At 46.5% G+C, this 22772-nt stretch overlaps 2 protein-coding genes and 4 pseudogenes across 2 annotated transcripts; 4 read left to right on the forward strand and 2 right to left on the reverse strand.

The window, feature by feature from the left end:
* The first annotated feature begins 7565 nt into the window (after window positions 1-7565).
* Window positions 7566-8608, forward strand: LOC133750621 (heterogeneous nuclear ribonucleoprotein D-like; annotated as a pseudogene).
* Window positions 8609-14885: 6277 nt separating this feature from the next.
* LOC133750904 (mRNA decay activator protein ZFP36L1-like) lies at window positions 14886-15854 on the forward strand (annotated as a pseudogene).
* Window positions 15855-16166: 312 nt separating this feature from the next.
* On the reverse strand, window positions 16167-16646 carry LOC133750516 (mediator of RNA polymerase II transcription subunit 29-like). Its single transcript, XM_062180096.1, has one exon. It carries the CDS (start codon window positions 16644-16646, stop codon window positions 16167-16169), a length of 480 nt encoding a protein of 159 aa, XP_062036080.1.
* Window positions 16647-17024: 378 nt separating this feature from the next.
* On the reverse strand, window positions 17025-18682 carry LOC133750517 (protein Aster-A-like; annotated as a pseudogene).
* Window positions 18683-18684: 2 nt separating this feature from the next.
* LOC133750518 (DNA (cytosine-5)-methyltransferase 1-like) lies at window positions 18685-20401 on the forward strand (the record flags this gene model as incomplete). Its single annotated transcript, XM_062180097.1, is given in 3 exon segments — window positions 18685-18769; window positions 18772-19203; window positions 19206-20401. Coding segments are annotated over 3 exon segments (1713 nt in total), but the record flags the coding sequence as incomplete, so codon positions are not given.
* Window positions 20402-20488: 87 nt separating this feature from the next.
* On the forward strand, window positions 20489-21454 carry LOC133750519 (protein yippee-like 1; annotated as a pseudogene).
* The last annotated feature ends 1318 nt before the right edge of the window (window positions 21455-22772 follow it).

Genomic DNA, 22772 nt, shown 5'->3' on the forward strand with positions numbered 1-22772 from the left:
ACATCTCCCTGTCCACATCTCTCTATCCAGTGGGAATTGACATAGTCTCTTCTAGATTTGAAGCACCAATATGTCCTCTTTTTTCCTCTTTTGTATTTAGTCCTGTATCAATGGTTGTTCCTTTGCTTTACAAATTCTTCAGCCATAAACCACCAGTGCAAACAGACCAATAATGCCTTTGGAATTAATCCACTGGAACTTCTTTCATGGATACTGTGAATATAACCTATGTATTTGGTCTACCTTTGGCCTTAACCAATTGGGTAATGGTGACATCTCCTGGCAAAATATTTCCCATTTTTAAAGTTTCAATCACTGCTCCTCTATGAAGCCTTTTCTTATCCCCAAGATTAATTAACTATGGCTCTAAATAAATATGCATTACAGGCAAGGATGTATTAAGGTCTCCAGACTCCAAACTGCAGCCCTGTCTACAACACCCAAACACCACAAAGTGGAAAACCACAGCTTCTGTGAAACTACTACTCAGAATTAGAGCTGACCAAAAATAACATGGCTGTGACTGTGTCCTTGTGATGACCTTTATCATTAAAATAAACTTACCACAGCTGACACTCCTACTCCCATCATGCAACTGATACAATTAGATGTCCAAATTCTGAGATTTCCAAAACAATGGAAACTCTACCCTCTGCAAACACTCAATTAAACCCATAGAAGACACTAGTTCTCTATACCTCAGGATTATATAAAGGAATGGACCCAGACATTATTGAGTACAGCTCATTTTTTAGTATATGTGTGTTATGAGTGTGAACTTTTCCCCTTGCATGCAAAAAAAAATCTAATTTCTTTGTTAACCTCTACCTATGTCTTGTCCTTGAATTTCTATCTGCATCTAAAAGAAAAACCTGAACCCAGCTACCCCATGACAATACGGCTTTTATATTATTTTAATGTTATTATTTTTTCACCCATTAGGCTATGAATACTTTACATAAAGAATGTAGTATTGGCAGGCGCCATGGCTTAACAGGCTAATCCTCCACCTTGCGGCGCCTGCACACCAGGTTCTAGTCCTGGTTGGGGCGCCAGATTCTGTCCTGGCTGCCCCTCTTCCAGGCCAGCTCTCTGCTATGGCCCGAGAAGGCATGGAGGATGGCCCAAGTCCTTGGGCCCTGCACCCGCATGGGAGACCGGGAGAAGCACCTGGCTCCTGGCTTCAGATCAGCGAGATGCTCCGGCCGCAGCAGCCACTGGAGGGTCAACCAAAGGCAAAAAGGAAGACTTTTCTCTCTGTCTCTCTCTCACTATCCACTCTGCCTGTCAAAAGAAAAAAAAAAAAGAATGCAGTATTTATTTTATATTCATAATACCCAATGATGTTAGGAAAATGATAGATATTTAACATATAATGTTTGAAGGAGGAAAATTCTTATTCAATATTACTTTTCTCCAGTTAGTCTTTCCTTATGACTAAAGAAGTTCATGTACCAATATGTAGGAAGGATATAATATTTATTTGTTTAAAGATTTATTTATTTATTTGAAAGTCAGAGTTACACAAGAGAGGAGAGGCAGAGAGAGAGAGAGAGAGAGAGAGAGAGAGAGAGAGATCTTCCATCTGATGGTTCACTCCCCAATTGGCTGCAACAGCCGGAGCTGCGCCAATCTGAAGTCAGGAGCTGGGAGCTTCCTCTAGGTCTCCCACACAGGTGCAGGGGCCCAAGGACTTGGGGCATCTTCTACTGCTTTCCCAGGCCACAGCAGAGAGCTGGATCAGAAGTGGAGCAGCCAGGTCTCGAACTGGTGCCCCTATGAGATTCTGGCACTTCAGGCCAGGTTGTTAACCCACTGCGCCACAGCACCGGCCCCAGGATATAATATTTAATCTTTAATATTACTATTTTTCCAGGTTTTTAGTTATTTTCTCTAGTTTCTGCTTTCCTATTTTTCTCTTACTACCTTTTGTTTTCTTGTTTTTATTTGTGCTAAATATTTATTAAAGAGTGGACATTTAGACTAATAAATGGTTAAGACACTGGTTAAGGTCCCCATACCCTGTATTACAATGCCTAAATTCAATTCTCAGCTTTGACTCCTGACTCCAGCTTCCTGCCAATGCATAACCTGGGAGGGAGATGGTAGCTCAAGTGCTTGGGTCCTTGGCACTCATCTGGAAGACCTAGATTGAGTTTCTGGCTCCTGGCTTCGAGCAGGCTCTGCCTATTGCAGGCATTTGGGGAGTAAACCAGTAAATGGGATTTATTGGTTTATCTCGCTCTCTCTCTCTCTCTCTCTCTCTCACGCTCCCTCTCAATAAAAATTTTAAAAATATGTCTATTAAATGAATTAAATAGTAAATGAATGAGTTAATTTAGTAATACAAATTCAGTGACCTTGGTGAATTTGTATTTTCTTATCAATAAACTTGGGTAATAAACTCTGCTTTTATAGAAGATTTTCAGTATTTTTTAATTTATTTTTTAAGGAATACAAATTTCATAAGTACAACTTTAGGAATATAGTTATTCTTCCCACCATACCTACCCTCCAACCCACACTCCCACCCCTCCTCCTCCCCTCTCTCCCCTTCCCAGTCCCATTTGCCATTAAGATTCATTTTCAATTAACTTTGTACACAGAAGACCAACTCTATACTAAGCAAAGAGTTCAACAATTTGCACACACACACAAACTGAGAACTAGTTTTACACTTTCATAACTAGTTTTAACTTTCATAATACAACTCATTGAGTACAGAGATCTTGCATGGGGAGTTACTGTACAGTGACTCCTGTTGTTAATTTAACAACACTCTTACGTATGACCTCAGAGAGCACCTGAGCCTCTTGACATGATTAAAAATCATGGCCACAGTCTATTTTTCTTGAGGTATATCAACGTACAAGCAAGTCCTTTCTAAGATAAAGCTTGCCTGTTTGTCATAAAAATGATTGATTATGGATTAAAAAACTTCATTATGTCAAAATTGCCTTTGGTTTAAAATTCCACTGTTTTCTTCTTAGAATCTATGATTTTATAAAATATTAGACAAAATCATTATCTCTATTCTTGCTATGATATCTATAAAAAGTAGACTTCATTTTTTAACCTTTGGAATATATCTACTCTGTCTATATTAAATTCTAAGCAAAATTAATAGATAATTATTTCCTTATTAAGAAAACTTATCAGAAAAATAAAAGTAGTCCAAAAGATTAGTCCCGAAGAGTAGTCCCAAAGAGAATTTTGTGTTTAATGTAACTTGACAAATTATTACCATTACTGAGCAGAGCAAACTAAGCAAGCATCACATTTCCACAAAAGTTTTTCTCTTTTTCCATGCTGTTCTATCCTTATCCCAGATCTCTCAGAGGTGGAACCTTGCCAAGAATGCAGAAGTCTATTGAATTCTGTAGCAGTTTTACAAAATTGGCAAATGTCCACAAAGACTTAAGAAGGACCACCAAATTTAGCTGAGCTTTGAACTCAAGTTAAAACCTGATGAATACGGGGGGAAATCAAAGCACAGCAGTGGTGGCAGCACACAGGTACAGTTCTTCAATTTCTTTGATAAGAGGAGAATAGACAAAGCTTCTATCATTGAGAGAGAAAAAAACAAACAGCTTGAGTAGCACTGGGGCAAATGTGAATAATCTCTTCTGATGTATTTCCCTGATCTTTTAGGGAAAAAAAGTCTCTCAAAAGCACAGGAAGAAAACTGCTTCTTAAACCCCCTGATGACAGGAACAAATTGTCTTGCAGCTCTGGGAAGAGACTTCTCACAAATGTGCAAACCAGACCCTGTATCTTGGACATTGTACAGAAGCACGGTATCACATTTTTAGGGAATTCAAAACTGATATTCTAATAACACAAGAGGTTTTTTTTTGTTTTGTTTTGGACACAAAGTTCTGTTTTCATGGCTTAGCATGCATTGATTTTGTTGTATGTGATCTCAAACATAATTTTGTTTCTAGTTCATGGATTGTTATTAATTTTGTTTTAATTCTCAATGTAACCAAGGAGGCTTTGTTTTTACACCAATGCATTTTTGAAAATGCTAATCCTGTTATTTAATATTTGCATTTAATATAAAACATTTTAAAAATTAACTAGTAGTTTATGACAAATTGGGCAATAAAGACTAGGTCATTGAGCCAAACATTCTTTGAATCACTCTTTTGGTACTATTTTCATAAAACAAAATGTCCTTACAGTAACCCTTCATAAGCACTGCATCAACAATAAACATGTTCATAAGCATTTCCATATCCATCTATAGAAATACAACATACATAATACAAAAAAAGTGAGTTCTAAATAATAGATAGACCAAGAATCCAAAACCTGGCTCTAACAATAAACAGATAAGAAATGGAGTAAATTACTTACTATTTTTTAGTGTCTAGTTCAAAAATATAATAAAGATAAAACCAATCTGAAAAGATCAGAAGCATTAAATGAAGAAATATACTAAGTACCTAGCTGCAAGTCTAACATTTAATAAATGACCAGTAATTGCCAATGTCTGTTATTAAATAACAACAGTTTCACAATAAAATCTGAAAAAGTTTTAAAAATTTTTTCGACAGATAGAGTTAGTGAGAGAGAGAGACAGAGAGAAAGGTCTTCCTTCCATTAGTTCACTCCCCAAATGGCCACTATGGCCAGGAGCCAGGAGCCAGGTGCTTCCTCCTGGTCTCCCACGCGGGTGCAGGGGTCCAAGCACCCAGGCCACAGCAGAGAGCTGGACTGGAAGAGGAACAACTGGGACTGAAACCCAGCACCCATATGGGATGACAGTGCCGCAATCGGAGAATTAACCAAGTGAGATACGGCGCCGGCCCCAAGATCTGAAAATAATATGAAATTAAAAGTCCCTTCCTTAGGATTTGTGAGTAATTTAATATAAAAATAATATGAGAATATATCATCCAGGTACAAAAAATAAACCAAAATGAGGCTGACGTTGTGGCTCAATAGGCTAATCCTCTGACTGTGGCTCTGGCACACCAGGTTCTTGTCCCGGTCAGGGTGCCAGCTCTGTCCTGGTTGCTCCTCTTCCAGTCTAGCTCTCTGCTGTGGCTCGGGAGAGGATGGCCCAGGTCTTTGGTCCCTGCACCTGCATGGGAGATCAGGAGAGGCACCTGGCTCCTGGCTTCGGATCAGCAAGTTGTGCCGGTGGCAGTGCACCGGCAGCAGCAGCCATTGGAGGGTGAACCAATGGTAAAAGGAAGACCTTTCTCTCTGTCTTTCTCTCTCTCACTGTCCACTCTGCCTGTCAAAATAAATAAATAAATAAACCAAAATGAATACTCAAATGAGTATCTACAGGCAACACTCATAGAAGGTCCTTAAACATGAATTGATCATGTACTATTTCCTGGAAATATGGAGATAAATGGTATATATCAACAGGGTCACAATTTAGGACAATGATTTATAATAACTGTATGCCTACATAGATAGTTATGTGTAAGAATTAATGCAGGTAGGTATTCCACCCAGATTTGAAGAAGTCAGAATTCACAAAAGATCCCAAAGGATCTGACAGAGAGCTGAAATTTGAAAAACCGCCGGCGCTGTGGCTCGCTAGGCTAATCCTCCGCCTTGCGGCGCCGGCACACCGGGTTCTAGTCCCGGTCGGGGCACCGATACTGTCCCGGTTGCCCCTCTTCCAGGCCAGCTCTCTGCTGTGGCCAGGGAGTGCAGTGGAGGATGGCCCAAATGCTTGGGCCCTGCACCCCATGGGAGACCAGGAGAGGCACCTGGCTCCTGCCATCGGATCAGCGCAGTGCGCTGGCCGCAGCGCACTACCGTGGCGGCCATTGGAGGGTGAACCAACGGCAAAAAGGAAGACCTTTCTCTCTGTCTCTCTCTCACTGTCCACTCTGCCTGTCAAAAAAAAAAAAAGAAAGAAATTTGAAAAACCAGAAGTTATCCAGGTATGAAAGTAAACAAAGAGTGGTACTGAGAGCTAAATTGTGTCACCTAATCTTGGGGAACAGCATGTGAAAGAAGTGAAGACATAAGCAGTCTTTATTCTGGGAACACCAAATACCTCAAGTGAGGCTGGAACATAGGACTCAAACACATTTACTAAGAATATCAACATGGTATTTAGGATTTTCATTTTTGGCAAGTAACTAAAATGTGAGGTTGCCAACCCATGTCCTTATGCAAGACTCATGCAGTACTATTAACAAAAATGGCAATCCGGATGCCAAAATTACTCTTGAATTTAAGTTGTAATAGGACTATATTATCAAGACCACCCAATCATTGGTCTTGCAAGGGAAGGAGTGGCTATTTACTTAGGGCATAAGAAAATTACTGGCCAGTGCCGTGGCTTAACAGGCTAATTCTCCACCTTGCGGCGCCTGCACACCAGGTTCTAGTCCAGAGTTGGGGCGCCAGATTCTGTCCCAGCTGCCCCTCTTCCAGGCCAGCTCTCTGCTATGGCCCGGGAAGGCAGTGGAGGATGGCCCAAGTGCTTGGGCCCTGAACCCTTATGGGAGACCAGGAGAGGCACCTGGCTCCTGGCTTCGGATCAGCGAGATGCGCCGGCCGCAGCAGCCATTGGAGGGTGAACCAACGGCAAAAAGGAAGACCTTTCTCTCTGTCTCTCTCTCTCACTATCCATTCTGCCTGTCAAAAAAAAAAAAAAAAAGAAAATTACTAACATAGTAAAGAATGGCTCCAATAAAGTATTTATTCAAGAAAAATCAAACTGCATTTAAATTAGACAGCTAGACTACGAATTGCTAGAACAGTAGGAAGCAGAATGTTATTTAAAATTTATGAAGATAGTCATCCAGTGAAGTGCTTGTAAAACAGAAATAAAAATTTACTGAAATGGTTTTGGTCCCAAATAAAATTCATAGGTTTAAGTAAGAGTCAAAATAAGGTAGAACACTTTTGTAATATTATATACATTACAAAATTATACAACTGAAAGTTCATCTTAATCATTTCCAGCAGATTTTAAACAGCAATCAGAAGAATTACCCCACCCCACTGCTGGAAGAGTTACTTGAACAAAAACAATTTTTTAAAAAAATTTCTCAAAATAATAGAATATAACTTCTCTTTTAATGCCCAGATATTAATATAGGTTATTCTCTTTACTTAGAATGTGAAATGGCATAAGCTATAAAAAAGCATGATTTCAAGGTGATGCCAAGAGAGCCAGGGAGTTGCCTTATTTTCTGTAAACAGCATAGTGTGAACCCCTTCCTTATATGACATTGACTTCTCAGTGTAACTTGGTAGCAGGACAGTTGTGGGCATGAGAATGTTCAGTTTCTGTCAATTTATGGAAATATACTTGTTTATCATAGATTTCTATGGCTCTCTCCACAAAAAAAAAAACTTTTATATTCGGAAAGAGTGTGTGAAGAGGTGTACGGGCACATCACTTCTCCACCTTTTGGATAAGATCAAGTGTAGTGTTGGGCATGTGGGAGTGTTTGACCCGTTTGAGTATCATGAAGAATGAAGAAGAGTAATACTTAAGCAGGAACTCTTGCGCCGCCATTTTAAATCCAGCTCCATACAACGCTCCGCTGCCGTGGCCGCCGGGACCCACACCGTGTGCCAGCACCCCCCTGCCAACTGCTCCGCCGCCATGGAGGATATGAACGAGTACAGCAACATAGAGGAGTTCGCGGAGGGAACCAAGATCAACGCAAGCAAGAATCAGCAGGATGACGGTAAAATGTTTATTGGAGGCTTGAGCTGGGATACAAGCAAGAAAGATCTGACTGAATATTTGTCTCAATTTGGAGAAGTTGTAGACTGTAGAATTAAAACAGATCCGGTCATGGGAAGATCAAGAGGATTTGGATTTGTGCTTTTCAAAGATGCTGCTAGTGTTGATAAGGTTTTGGAACTGAAAGAACACAAACTGAATGGCAAATTGATGGACCCGAAAAGGGTCAAAGATTTAAAAGGGAAAGAACCCCCTAAAAAGGTTTTTGTGGGTGGATTGAGTCCAGATACTTCTGAAGAGCAAATTAAAGAATATTTTGGAGCCTTTGGAGAGATTGAAACATTGAACTTCCCATGGATACAAAAACAAATGAAAGAAGAGGGTTTTGCTTTATCACATACACAGATGAAGAGCCAGGAAATTGTTGGGAAGCAGATACCATCAAATTGGTTCTGGGAAGTGTGAAATCAAAGTTGCACAACCTAAAGAAGTATATAGGCAGCAACAGCAACAACAAAAAGGAGGAAGGGGTGCTGCAGCTGGTGGCCGGGGTGGTACTAGGGGTCATGGCCAAGGTCAAGGCCAAAACTGGAACCAAGGATTTAATAACTATTATGATCAAGGATATGGAAATTACAATAGTGCCTATGGTGGTGATCAAAACTATAGTGGCTATGGCAGATATGATTATACTGGGTATAACTATGGGAACTATGGATATGGACAGGGATATGTAGACTACAGTGGTCAACAGAGCACTTACGGCAAGGCATCTTGAGGGGGTGGCAATCACCAAAATAATTACCAGCCATACTAAAGGAGGACTCTGGAGAAAACAGGAGATGCTAAAGAAACCCATCTTGCAGGAGGACACTGAAGATTGGTCTTCTGTTGATCTAAGATGATTATTTTGTAAACGACTTTCTAGTGTACAAGGCACAAATGTGTCCGACTGTATATAGCCACCAACTAGTTTTGTTTTTACTTTGTCCTTTGCTATCTGTGTTACGACTCAATGTGGATTTGTGTTTATACAAATTTTATTTGTATGATTTCATGTTAAACCTCAAATAAATGCTTCCTTATGTGATTGTTTTTCTGCATCAGGTACTGCATAGCTCTGTAAGATGTACTTTAAATAAGCAATAATTAAGGCACAGTTTATTTTGTAGGGCATATGTAGTCTACAAGGACACACTGTGGTCCTTCATGAATAGCCAGCTACAGTATGATCCTGTTCCCTGTTCATGTAGATGCATCCTGTGCTTTGTTTGAGGCTTCTACCATATCCCTGAGTAATGTTCTTTCCTTTCTGGTTGCTTGGAGGCTATGAAAGCCATTGTATTGGGATTAGTGGAGGCTTTTCTGGTAGACCCTATGTCTTCTAGATTGTGTTTTCACTTTTACAACAGAAATTGTTAATACAATAGCTCCCATTTGCTTTATTCCTGTCTCTGGAAAGCCATTTATGATTTCCTAATTACTTGCTAAAGAGTTAATTGGTGGTTTCCCTGCAAAAACTTTTGCTAATCTTAATATTCTGACTTTAGTTCCTTCGATTTTAAAAATCTCCAGATGAACAGATACTACTGTAAAATCAGTAGGCACTCTGGTTTAACAAGAGCATTGACAAGGGTTTTGGCAGACAGGTCTGATGGTATCCATTGAAGTTAGAGCGAAAAGATTAAAATTGGAAGTATTGGCAGAATACTTTCCTTGTGTTCTGTTGGTAAGCTACCAGACTAAATATTTTCTATTTGGGCATTCTTAGGAGGCTGGGTTAATCTGTTAACATGTCAAGTTAGGAAAAAGTTACTGATAGCTAAATACCATTTTTAATGCAGTTAGTGCATGAACTGAGCAGTTAACTGCTGTTTATTTCCATGTTCAGGCACAGAAGGAGTGATGGATATGCATTAAGTCAGGTGTGTTAATGTTGATTTCATATGTGACTTGAGTCACATAATGTGTCTTCCTGGTGCACTGGAGAAAGTTTTATATCTAGGTTTTAGAAAAAGTCCTAGGTAAATAGAAACTTTGAATTTTAAATGCAGTATAGGTTGGTTTAGGGAAATTGGTTTCCATGGTTCCATATTAGCTTCTGGAGTTGGCATCCATGTTCACATGTAGAGTAATGGGTCTCACACTCTACCACTGTAAGTTTTTTGTTTTCTGTGTGTGTGTGTGTGTGTGCTGATTCCCACCATTTTAAGAATTTGATGCCTGCAACTTTGATGAATGATGTACTTGTGGGCTATCTGGTTACAGTGCTCTTGGCCTTCTTTGCTCCAGCTTTACTATTTGACCTTAGACCTAGGCCAAGTACCACTGTTGGCTGTTGGAAGGGATTCCATTTATTTGAACATGCAACAATAGGGAAGGGGAGAGAGAGTTTCAGTTGTTGTCAGTAGTTACAGTAGGTAGTGAATCCTGTAATTTCAAATTTATGATTAGGTGATGAGTTGACATTGAGATTGTCCTTTTCCCTGATCAAAATGAATAAAATCTTTTTAAACAAAAAAAATACTTAAGCAGGAAAACATCACAGAGATCCAAAACTATAGGTGCAAGACCCCCTAGATCCTTTGGCTGCACTTAGCCCTATCACAAAACACTCTACCTCCCTTGCTAAATTGAACATCTTGGGGTCAGTGCTGTGATGTAGTAGGTTAAACCTCCACCTGTGGCTCTGGCATCCTACATCAGTGCAGGTTTGAGCCCAGGCTGCTCCACTTGCAATTAAACTCCCTGTTAATGTGCCTGGAAAAGTGGCAAAAGGTGCCCAAGTACTTTTACTTTGGCTCCTACACTCATGTGGGAAACTTGGAAAAAGCTCCTGGCTCCTGTGGCCACCTGAGGATTCAAGAAGTCAAGCAGCAGATGGAAGATCTCTATTTTATTTTAAAGATTTATTTATTTGAGAGGTAGAGTTACAGACAGAAAGAGAGAAAGGGAGAGAGAGAGAGAAAAAGATCTTCCATCTGCTGGTTCACTCTGCAAATGGCCATAACAGCCAGAGATGGGCTGATCTGAAGCCAGGAGCTAGGAGCTTCTTCCAGGTCAACTACATGGGTGCATGAGCCCAAGACTTTGGGACATCTTCCACTGCTTTCCCAGACCATAGCAGGGAGCTGGATTGGAAGAGGAGCAGCAGGGACAGGAACCAGTGCCCATATGGGATGCTAGAACCATGGGGAAGACTTCAAGTCAATAAACCAAGCTAGAGAGTGGAGAAATTAGGGTTTAAATTGAATAAAGGAGTTGGTCATAACATCAATTTAATATCTTTCTTTCTCTATGCTGACATTCCCATCAACCATTTGCATTCCCTGAGCAAAGCTGATTGAAACCACTGAATGCTGTAAGGAGACATGGACAATTACTTTGGGGGGAAGATTAAGGTATTAGGCAATAAAAAGAACAATGGATTTTCTGATAAATCCTTCTTCTGGGGCCAAGGTAAATACACTAGCATCAAAAAAGAAGTAGTTCCAGAGTTCAAGTTCTTAATATGTCAATATAAGTAGTAAAGCAGGCAGCACTTAAATTTAGAGAACAGAAAATTTGCTCTGCCAAGGTAATGTCTCAAGTGCACATGAAACGCTGCCTCTGCTTACCATATACCTGAAATAAGGTGGGCTTTGGGTTATAAATATGAGATAAGGGATAGTTACCTTGATTAAAGCTGGGACAAATGCTACTTACATATTTGAACTGTAGATTCTAGGTCAAGACCTGTTAACGGTGTAGGTATCACACTTTAAAACAGATAAACAAAAAGAAAAAAGAAAAACAAACAAACCATCAGGGATTTTCAACATTTGAAATGATGACAGAAAAGTTTAGGTAAAGCACACATTGAGAACCAATTATTTGAGAGGCATGATGCAAATTCCATAAGGGGATGTAAAGAGAATGAGTAAGCTGTGATTCATGCTTTCCAGAAACCTAAGTTAACTTCCAATTTCTGGTACAACACATGAAGGAACTTAAAAGTCACCACCCTGTCCTAACAAGTCAAAAGCTGAATAATTTGAAAGGCCAGCCAATCTGTTGTTCATCTTAAATTTGTCAGAAAAGCACCGTCACAACATGAATCACTCCCCCAAAAATTTCAGTGACAGATACAGAGAACCTCAACTTGCTAGAGCAGAAAATTCTGACAATGCCAGGATTGCAAAGCCTCAACTGTAATCAACTAGTTACTGGAGCCTCAGTGTGGACAACTGTGAGCAAAAATCCCTGGGCCACCCAACCATGTGGTGGTCCACAAACCTTTGTGAGGTTTACCTCTAGGAGCTCTACCAGATCTTCCCCGGGAATGCGGCAGAAAAACAGGCAGTGAATATCAATGCTGGCAGCTAGAAGATGGGGAAACCAACAATTCTGAAATACTGCAGAGCATTCTATTCTTCTTAACATGGTCTACCCTCAGGAGAACTTATTTCACAAAAGCCTAGCCTGTTAGAACTGTATTAGAGCTTGACCTACCTGGGGATAGGGAAATGCCTAATTCCAACACCTTCTAGCTATCCACATATGGAAAGGAAATGCATAACTGCAGCCCCTCTAGTCATTCTGTCCGACATAAAGGTGGGGGGGGGTACTGAGAGGCACTGGTGAAGTTCAATCCAGGGATATCAGCTCTTCAAGAGACTGAATGCTAATCATTCAACTGTAGACTGGTTCTCCTACCTTTAGACCTTACTAGTACTACTAAAGGTCTATTTACCATAGATCCTTTTACCCAGTACATCATGCTTAACTTTCAAATATAATTACAAGGCTTACTAAAGGGCAAAAGTCACAATTTAAGGAGACTAAAAAGCATCAGAACCAGAGTCATATATAGGAGGAATGTTGAAATTATAAGAACAGAACTTAAAAAAAAGACTGTGACAAGGACTTCAATAGAAAAAAATACACAACACTCAAGAACAGATGGATAATTACATAAACAGAGAAATTATAAGAAAGCATTAAAAAGAAATGATGGAGATCAAAACAAAGCAATGCAAGTGAATAACACCTTTGATGTGCTCATTAGCAGACTGGACATGGCTGAAGAATGAATCTCCAAACTTTAGGATATTTCAGTAGAAACTTCCCCAAAATAAGAAAAAAAAATTCCAAGAAACAAAACAAGACTATCCAAGAACTGAGGGGACTACAAAAAGTGTGACGTACATGTAATAAGAATATCAGAAGGAAAAAAGGGAAAGAAGAAATGTTTGAAAAAACAGAGGACTTGTCCAAATTCTCATCAGACACCAAATCACACATCTAGGAATACTGAGTGGGATGAATGCAAACAAAATACACCTCGACCACATATCATATTCAAGCCTCACAAGAAACCAAAGACCCAGGAAAAAACCTTGGAAAACTACAGAGGAAAGAGAAACCTTAAGTAACAAACCATACGGAATAAAAGTTCCATCTAGCCTCTCTTCAAGAGTGAAGTGATATATTTCAAGTGTTGCAGGAAAACAACCAAACTAGAATTCTATACCCTGTGAAAGTATCCTTCAGTAATGAAGGAGAAATAGAAACTTTCTCAAACAAAAAGTAAGGGAATTTGTTTCTAGATCTGCCTTGTGAGAACTGTTAAAGGAGGTTCTTGCTAGAGAAGGAAAGCAGTCAGAAATTCAAATGGACATAAAGAGAAAAGGAATGCCAGAGAAAGAATAAGAAAAAACTTTTTACTTACTCTGAAATGGGCTAATTTTATTCATTATGCATGTCTATACACACACGTATAGATGAGAGAATGATAGAAGGAATTGGAGGATGGAATTAAGAACAAATTGTTAAGTCAACAACAGGAGTCACTGTGTACTTATGTCTCATATGGGATCTGTCCTTAATGTGTTGTCCAATGTGAAGTGATGCTATAACTAGTACTAAAACATCATTTTTACACTTTGTGTGTCTGTGTGGGTGCAAACTGATGAAATCTTTATACTGAATCGATCTTCTGTATATAAAGATAATTGAAAATGAAAAAAAAACTGGTGTTAAATTGGAAATTGCATAGAAAATTAATCAATTTTTTAAAAATATCATGTAGGATCTCTGTCTTTAATGTGCTGTACACTGTTATTGAATGATATAACTAGTACTCCAACAGTATTTTTTCACTTTGTGTTGCTATGTGGGGGCAAATTGTTGAAATCTTTACTTAATATATACTAAACTGATCTTCTGTATAAAAAGAGAATTGAAAATGAATCATGATGTGAATGGAAGGGGAGAGGGAGCAGGAAAGGGGAGGGTTGTGGGTGGGAGGGAAGTTATGGGAGGGAGGAAGCCATTGTAATCCATAAGCTGTACTTTGGAAATTTATATTCATTAAATAAAGGTTTTTAAAAAAAGGAATATATTGAAATAATGAAGTAGACTCCACTATGTGTCAAGTGGCATAGTGTTATTTACAAAATGGATTTAAATTACTTGTAAATGCTTACTGCAAACTCTACAGCAACTATATTAAGGAAATTAAAAAGTATAATATGCTAAAAAGGAAGAAAAAATGCTGGCACCGTGGCTCACTAGGCTAATCCTCTGCCTGTGGTGCTGGCACTTGGGGTTCTAGTCCCGGTCGGGGCCCTGGATTCTGTCCTGGTTGCTCCTCTTCCAGTCCAGCTCTCTGCTGTTGCCCAGGATGGCAGTGGAGGCCGGCCCAAGTGCTTGGGCCCTGCACCCGCATGGGGGACCAGGAAGAAGCACCTGGCTCCTGGCTTCAGATCGGCACAGCGCACCAGCCATGGTGGCCATTTGGGGGGCGAACCAAAGGAAGGAAGACCTTTCTCTCTGTCTCTCTCTCTCTGCCTGTCCAAAAAAAAAAAAAAAGGGAGAAAAACTGAAAGTGTAAAATGCTCAAATGAGACCATAAAATACAGAAAAGTATATTAGACAAAATAGTAATAAAGAACAATGACAAGAAATAGAAAAATAAATATGGTAGTTATTAATACAACTATATCAATAATCACTTTACACATCAATGTTCTAAATACAAGAATTAAAATACAGAAATTGTCACAGTAGATAAAAAGCAAGACAAACTACATTGTTGGCAAGAAATCCAGGTTTAGGGAGAGAGACAGGCGAGGGGCGCTGGGAGCAGGCCCGCGGGAGTCCAGACCTCAGAGCCAGCGGCTGCGCCTTCCCCGCACCGGGACCTTCCCACGCACCAGACCCTCGCCTCTGTCCCCTGTGCGAGCGCTCAAGATGACCACCACCCTCGTGTCTGCCACCATCTTCGACCTGAGCGAAGTTTTATGCAAGGGTAACAAGATGATCAACTACAGCGCTCCCAGCACCGCGGGCTGCCTGCTGGACAGAAAGGCAGTGGGCACCCCTGCCGGCGGGGGCTCCCCCCGGAAGCACTCGGTCACCCTACCCAGCTCCAAATTCCACCAGAACCAACTCCTTAGCAGCCTCAAGGGCGAGCCGGCCGCGGTCCTGAGCTCCCGGGACAGCAGCTTCGGAGACCGCTCCTTCCCCAAAGGGGGCGAGCGGCTGCTGCCGGTGCAGAAGCAGCCAGGGACAGCCCGGTCAACTCGAGCTGCTACAAGACGGAGCTGTGCCAACCCTTCGAGGAGAACGGCGCCTGTAAGCACAGGGTCAAGTGCCAGCAGGCATCCAAGAGCTGCGCAGCCTGACTTGCCTCCCCAAGTACAAGACGGAGCTGTGCCGCACCTTCCACACCATCAGCTTCCGCCCCTATGGCCCCGCTGCTACTTCATCCACAACGCAGGGGAGCGCTGCGCCCTGCCTCTCCGCTGACCGCCCCCGCCTCCAGCATAGCTTTAGCTTTGCTGGGTTTCCTGGTGCCGCCACCTCGGGCTGCTGGACAGCCCCAGTCCATCACCCCACCCCCCATCCTGAGCTCACCTACCCTGCCCGATGGCACCAATAACCCCTTCGCCTTTGCCAGCCGGGAGCTGGCGAACCTCTTTGCCCCTAGCATGGGGCTGCCAGACGGCGGCTCCCAGACCGCCTTCCTCTTCCTGCCCATGTCCGAGTCGCCCCCCAGCCCTCAGGATTCGCTATCGGACCAGGAGGGCTACCTGAGCAGTTCCAGCAGCAGCACAGTGGCTCCGATTCCCCTAGCTTGGACAACTCAAGACGTCTGCCCATCTTCAGCAGACTTTCCATCTCAGATGACTAAGCCAGGGTAGGGAGGAACCCCCTGCCTGCTACGCCCCGCCCCGCCCCACACCCCCAGACCCCCTACCCACCTGAGGCCCCCAGCAAGGTTAAACTCAACCCTTTCCCCTACACACCCAGAACCTTGGAGTGCCCCTCCCCGTGCCCCCCGCCCCCCTGGTGTCTGTGCCTAACATGAGGACAAGTCCATTTATCAGTAGCTTCTTCTGACTTGAAACGCCCCCCCCCCCCCCCCCGGTTTTCACAGCCCACTCAATGCGCAAAACAGACAAGTCCCATATTCGTCAGTAGACGCCTGTTTCCAACTTAAGCCTTAAGTGCCAAATCGCAAAAGAAAAGGCATCGCATCAGGCTTGGTAGCCGTGAGCACCAGCGTCGGGGAGTGCTTGGCGCTGTCACAGCTCCGGGACAGGCATTCGTGTGCCAGGCACAGGCAGAGCTCCAGCTGGTCCCAGAGTGTGTAGAACTCCTCCAGGCACCTGTCAAAGCGCTGGATGGATCCATCGCTGGTCTTTTGTCCATTGTCAATGTTAGTGTTCTGAATCAAGTTCTGGGCTGCAACATTCATCAAGGTCTGCAGACTCTCCTTGAGCTGCGGGATGAGCATCTTGTAGCACTGCACAGGGTGGAAGTCCTGCTGCTGCTGCTGCTGCAGTAGGCCACTCTGCGATGAGCCCACCAGCTGTGCTGGCAGTGGCGGCTGCTGTTGGGGGCCGGGGCCGCAACCCGACCCTGGGCCTGATACACCAGTGGCCGAAGACGCCCCCGGAGCCTGCTGCTGGGGAGCAGCCATCTTCCTCGCTCAGAGCGTCTTTTTTTTTCATTTCCAACCCTTTATTGGGGGTTCTGTCAGCCCCAAATAAATATAATACATGAAACCCAGAGCTGAGGGAGTCATGCACCCCAGGAGGCACCCCCCCACACAACACCGAACATGTAAAATAAGTTAGTGGGGTCCTGCCGAAGGCCGGGCGGGCAACGGTGGCTGGACTCGCACATGCTGCTCTAAAGTGCATCTTGCTCCTATGGTCCCCACATCTGCATGGCCCCTGGCAGGGCCGCCGCCAGGAGGGGCAGGCGAGAGGTTCCCGGCACTCACACTGTGCCAGCAGTGGCCACCGGGACTGGGCTGTGTGTGTCCATCTGGGGACAGCTGTGTGCCCTGGAGACCTCAAGAGAAACTGTGGTCGGGCTGTGGCTGGGGGTCAAACGGAGGGTCTGAGATGGTGATGCCTTGATGCAGCTTCTCCAGTGAGAACTTCATCTCTTCCAGCAGCTCCACAGAAGCCTGCAGGATCTGCCTCCACTTGTGCACCTCGACACTGTGGAACTGCTTCTGCAGGGCCAGGACCTCAGCCCACTCCGTGGCTGTCTGGGGGAACTTCTCCTTGGCCAGGGCCAGGCTGTGCCAGGACTCGAATGTGTGGGCCGTCCTCTCCAGGGACCACAGACGGTAAAAGAGGGGGGCATTGAGGGTGATGAGGACAATGAGGACAATGCTGATGAGAACCGGGGCACTGGGGATGCCGGCCCCTGGGCCCTGGTCCGCGGCTGGTTCAGAGAAGCAGGAGCCAAGGGAGCCTGAGGGTGCAGGCCTGCCAGCACACCGGGGTCAGGGTCCGGGTGCTGGGGCCCGTTGCTGTGATTCCTCCATCTCGGGTTGCTTCTGCCTCCGTAGGCCTGGCAGCAGCCCCCGGGCCTCCTTCTTGCCCTCCTCCAGGGTCAGCTTCTTGGCCTTGGACAGTTCTCGCTCCAGGTGATTGAAGTAGTCTTTGATGCCACTCCACGAGTTCTTTTCGATGAGAGACTTCACCAGGCTCCAGGGCTGCTTGTGGTAGCAGATCTTGGAGGACACGCAGAGCCGGGCCTTGTTCCGGGCCAGGCCCAGGATGCAGTAGCGGTGGGTGGTGTGGAAGTAGTCCTGGTAGGGGATGCCATGGGTTAGCACCTCTGAGTCCACCATGCAGCTGCTGGCCTGCATGCTGCTCTGGAACACCGTCTGTGTCTCCACCACAGAGGTGCTCTTGGGACCCAGCAGGTTGCTGATGGGGATGGTGTAGGTCAGCACCCGGCACTGGTGGCACTTGTGTCCCTGCTCCAGGGACTCAGGGTCACATCTGTGAACTTGCACTGCTGCAGGAAGCCCTGGAGAAAGGGCGAGTCTGAGAACAGCATCTGTTGCAGCTGCTCAGCACCCATGTGGAAGATGGAGTTGATGAGGAGCCTGCCCGAGAGGTCAGGCAGCAGGATGGCCAGGTCGGCTTCCTCCCCGGTGGATGAGGAGGAGTTACTGGTGTCTGTCAGGAGCTCCTCACTGGGCAGCAGGTCCAAGGGGCCCAGGGAGGTGGGTCCGTCAGGCGGGGTGGGCTCTGTGCTTGGGGGTTCTGCCAGTGGAGTGGCAGTCTGGCTGGACGGGGCGTCTGGCTGGCTGTCCGTCGCTCCTCCTTGTCCTCCTCTGCCCTGTGGTCGGCATCGCTGCTGGCGCGGGAAAGGTTGGGGGTGACGCGGCCTGGGCACGAACCCACAGGGCTTGGTTCCTGGCTGTGGTCAGCAGCCCCTGTGGTCGGTCGGGGCGATGTTGCTCAGGGCAATCACATCTCCCACCTCCTTGGGGCTGCCGAGACCGTTCAGCTGCAAGGGGCAGACGTAGTCCTGGTCCTCGCTGGTGAGGTCCAGCTCCGAGCCTTAGCACTGATGTACCAGGTGCCAGAGCTCACGGGGACTCAGTGTCTTTTCCAGAAGCGCGTTCTGCCAGAGACGGAAGATGAGGAGGAAGCAGTGGTCCCAGGCCCCAAAGGAGGTGAAGAAATGCTTCTCGCTCTCCTTACAGCTCCACCACCAAGAACGACTTCAAGGCCGTGCAGGGCCGCTGCACCATGGAGTACCAGGAGGACCTACCTGAGTGCCTGCAGGACTACTCGGCAGCCCCGACTGCTTCTACTTCCTCGAGGCCTACAATGCCAAGAGCAAGAGCTTCGAGGACCCCCCCCACGCCAATCATGCCCGCAGCCCTGGGAACAAGGGCAAGGGCAAAGGGAAAGGGAAAAGCAAGACCAGGTCCCCGACGAGCGAGCCGAGCGAGCCGGAGCTGGACATCAAGCTGCCCAAGCTGCAGACGCTGGACGTCTTCTCGGGCTGCAGGGGGCTGTCGGAGGGCTTCCATCAGGTGGGCATCTCGGAGACGCTGTGGGCCATCGAGATGTGGGAGCCGGCAGCCCAGGCGTTCCGGCTCAACAACCCCGGCTGCACGGTGTTCACGGAGGACTGCAACGTGCTGCTCAAGTTGGTCATGGCCTGCGAGAAGACCAACTCCATAGGCCAGCGGCTGCCACAGAAGGGTGACGTGGAGATGCTTGCGGCGGGCCGCTGTGCCAGGGCTTCAGCGGCATGAACCGCTTCAACTGGCGCACCTACTCCAAGTTCAAGAACTCCCTGGTGGTCTCCTTCCTCAGCTACTGCGACTACTACCGGCCGCGCTTCTTCCTGCTGGAGAATGTGCGCAACTTCGTGTCCTTCAAGCGCTCCATGGTCCTGAAGCTCACCCTGCACTGCCTGGTCCGCATGGGCTACCAGTGCACCTTCGGCGTGCTGCAGGCCGGTCAGTATGGCGTGGGGCAGACACGCAGGCGGGCCATCATCCTGGCCGCGGCGCTCAGCAAGAAGCTGCCCCTGTTCCCTGAGCTGCTGCATGTGTTCGCGCCCCGGGCCTGCCAGCTGAGCGTCGTGGTGGACGACAAGAAGTTCATCAGCAATATCACCAGGTTGAGCTCCGGGCCGTTCCGAACCATCACCGTGCGGGACACCATGTCTGACCTGCCGGAGATCCGGAACGGTGCCTCGGCGCCCGAGATCTCCTACAACGGGGAGCCGCAGTCCTGGTTCCAGAGGCAGCTGCGGGGTGCGCCGTACCAGCCCATCCTCAGGGACCACATCTGCAAGGACATGAGCGCCCTGGTGGTCGCCCGCATGCGCCACATCCCGCTGGCCCCCGGCTCCGACTGGCGGGACCTGCCCAACATCGAAGTGCGCCTGTCGGATAGCACCCTGGCCAAGAAGCTGCACTACACCCACCACGACCGCAAGAACGGCCGCAGCAGTTCAGGCGCCCTCCACGGGGTCTGCTCCTGCGTGGAAGCGGGCAAGGCGTGCGACCCCATGGCCAGGCAGTTCAACACCCTCATCCCCTGGTGCCTGCCCCACACGGGCAACAGGCACAACCACTGGGCCGGCCTCTACGGGCGGCTCGAGTGGGACGGCTTCTTCAGCACCACCATCACCAACCCCGAGCCCATGGGCAAGCAGGGCCGCGTGCTGCACCCCAAGCAGCACCGCGTGGTGAGCGTGCGGGAGTGCGCCCACTCCCAGGGCTTCCCTGACACCTATCGGCTCTTCGGCAACATCCTGGATAAGCGCCGGCAGGTGGGCAACACCATGCCGCCTCCCCTGGCCAAGGCCATCGGCTTGGAGGTCAAGCTGTGTGTGTTGGCCAGAGCGCGCGAGAGCGCCTCAGCCAAGGTGAAGCAGGAGGACCAGGTCGCCCTGGACTAGCCCCGCCCGCCAGCGCGCGCTGTCCTCGTGCCGCGTGCCCAGTCCGGGCCGCGCGCTGTGCGTGGCCCCGGCCACCGAGGGGCTGTCATGAGGTGTGCGTCCCAGCTGCCGGAGTCGGCGGGCGCTCCGTGCAGTTCTCCGTGCACTCCGGATTTTAAACGTTTTTTACTATGCATTATATCAAATGACCACTGTCCGAGTGGAAATTAAGACTTTATGTAGTTTTTATATGTTGTAATATTTCTTCAAATAAATCTCTCCTATAAACCTCAAAAAAAAAAAAAAAAGGCGGTGGGAGGATGGCTTGCGCTCTGCCGACGCGCCAACGGCCACAGCACCTCCCGGGCTGCGCCGGGGCCGCTTGAGAGCGCTGGAGGCCGACGGAGGCCTGGTGCTGGATGGGCGCTGCGTGCCAGGGTGCGGACCGATGAGCGGCCATAGTGGCATTCTCTGGTGCCCGCGGTGTGGACGGCACCACGCGCCTTCCCCCAGACGACGACGGCTCTTGCGTGCACCTTCCAGTGCTTCCTGTGCCAGAAGACCCCTCAGAGCCGCAGCTCGCCCAGCGCCGGCGCTGAGCTGAGTCAGGAGTGGCCCGCAGACATGGTGAAGATGACCAAATCCAAAACTTTCCAGGCGTACCTGCCCAGCTGCCACCGCACCTACAGCTGCATCCACTGCAGAGCCCACCTGGCCAACCACGACGAACTGATCTCCACGTCCTTTCAGGGAAGTCAAGGACGAGCCTACCCCTTCAACTCTGCGGTGAACGTGGGCTGCGGCCCCGCTGAGGAGAGGGTACTGCTCACCGGACTGCACGCGGTGGCGGACATCTACTGCCAGTACTGCAAGACCACGCTGGGGTGGAAATACATTAGTGCCCGCCCGGCCGCAGGGTTGCCACACCCAGGAGGCCCAGCCCTCCCCGTGGTGGCCCTGATCTCCTGAGCACGCCTTTGAGAGCAGCCAGAAGTACAAGGAAGGCAAGTTCATCATTGAGCTTGCCCACATGATCAAGGACAACGGGTGGGAGTGAAGGGAGCGCTATTTTGTGAGAGATGCCGAATGTAATGGCAACACAGAGCTGCTCAAAAAAAAAAAAAGGTGCAACTTAGTGCCTTGTAACCGAACTTTGTCATTGTGACTATATTGCTTCTTCAGCGCCAGGGGGCGCCCTTCGGCCTCCCAGAGCCTCTGCCCAGGGGGAGGGGGAGGTGACCCAGAACTAGCAGCTCCCCACTCGGGTGACAGAGCTGCGCCTGCCTGCGCCTGTCTCAGCTTCCTACACACTTCTTCCTCCCTTCCTGGGACCCCTCGCCCGCCTCGGAGGAGAGTTGTTCTTGGCAGACCTGGGTTTTGGGGGGTCGGGGAGGACCTTATCTTGATGTCCGAAAGTCTTTTTCCTTCCATCCCGAGCCCCTGTTGACTAATCTTGCCCAGGTTTGCTAGTGCTGCAGGAAGGAAGGCTGGGAAAAGCGGACACGAAGATTTTGACATCCGTGGGACTTTGTGATTTAAGTTTTTTCTTTTTTTTTTTTTTTAAAGTGGAGAGGAAGGGGACGCTAGGTGGACTATGAGAGACTTGATTTTGGTGCTAAAGTTCCCCAGTTCATGACATCTTTTACGGAAAAAAAGTAACAAAAATGAGAGAAAAGCTAAAAAAACAAACAAACAACAACAACAACAAAAAAACATGTAAGGGGTGAGCAGTTAATGGTATTCATTCCACATACAGTATCTGTGTAAGGCGATTTTCTGTAGAAGTAGCTTTAATGGTTTTTTGCTCTAGAATACAGTAGATCTCTCCTTAGAGCATCCACACCGTGCTTTTTTTCCCCCTGGGATTTAAACTTCATGTAACTTTGAGAAACTGCAGAGCAAAAATTTTGCTTGTCACTGCACATCAATATAAAAAAGCTTATTTAACTTATCAAAACGTATTTGTTGCCAAACTATGCCCTTTTTTGTTAATTTTGTTCATGTTTATCAAGATGGCAAATTCATAGAACATATTCTTTTATGTTAAATTATGACCTTCATATTAATCCTAAAATTTTGTGATGTGTCTTCCCTTTTTATTTCCAGTTTTAATATATTATTATTAAACAGCATTTTTTGTAACTTCACACTTTTTTGGTTATTTTATTTTAAATAAATAAAAAATTGGGCCGGCGCCGTGGCTCAATAGGCTAATCCTCCGCCTTGCGGCGCCGGCACACCGGGTTCTAGTCCCGGTCGGGGCACCGATCCTGTCCCGGTTGCCCCTCTTCCAGGCCAGCTCTCTGCTGTGGCCAGGGAGTGCAGTGGAGGATGGCCCAAGTGCTTGGGCCCTGCACCCCATGGGAGACCAGGAGAAGCACCTGGCTCCTGC

The sequence above is a fragment of the Lepus europaeus genome, chromosome 21, assembly GCF_033115175.1.
Source record: "Lepus europaeus isolate LE1 chromosome 21, mLepTim1.pri, whole genome shotgun sequence".
Taxonomy (NCBI): Eukaryota; Metazoa; Chordata; class Mammalia; order Lagomorpha; family Leporidae; genus Lepus; species Lepus europaeus.

Coding starts and splice junctions, on each gene's coding strand:
- LOC133750516 (XM_062180096.1), bottom strand. CDS start 16,646: ATGGCTGCTCCCCAGCAGCAGGCTCCGGGGGCGTCTTCGGCCACTGGT.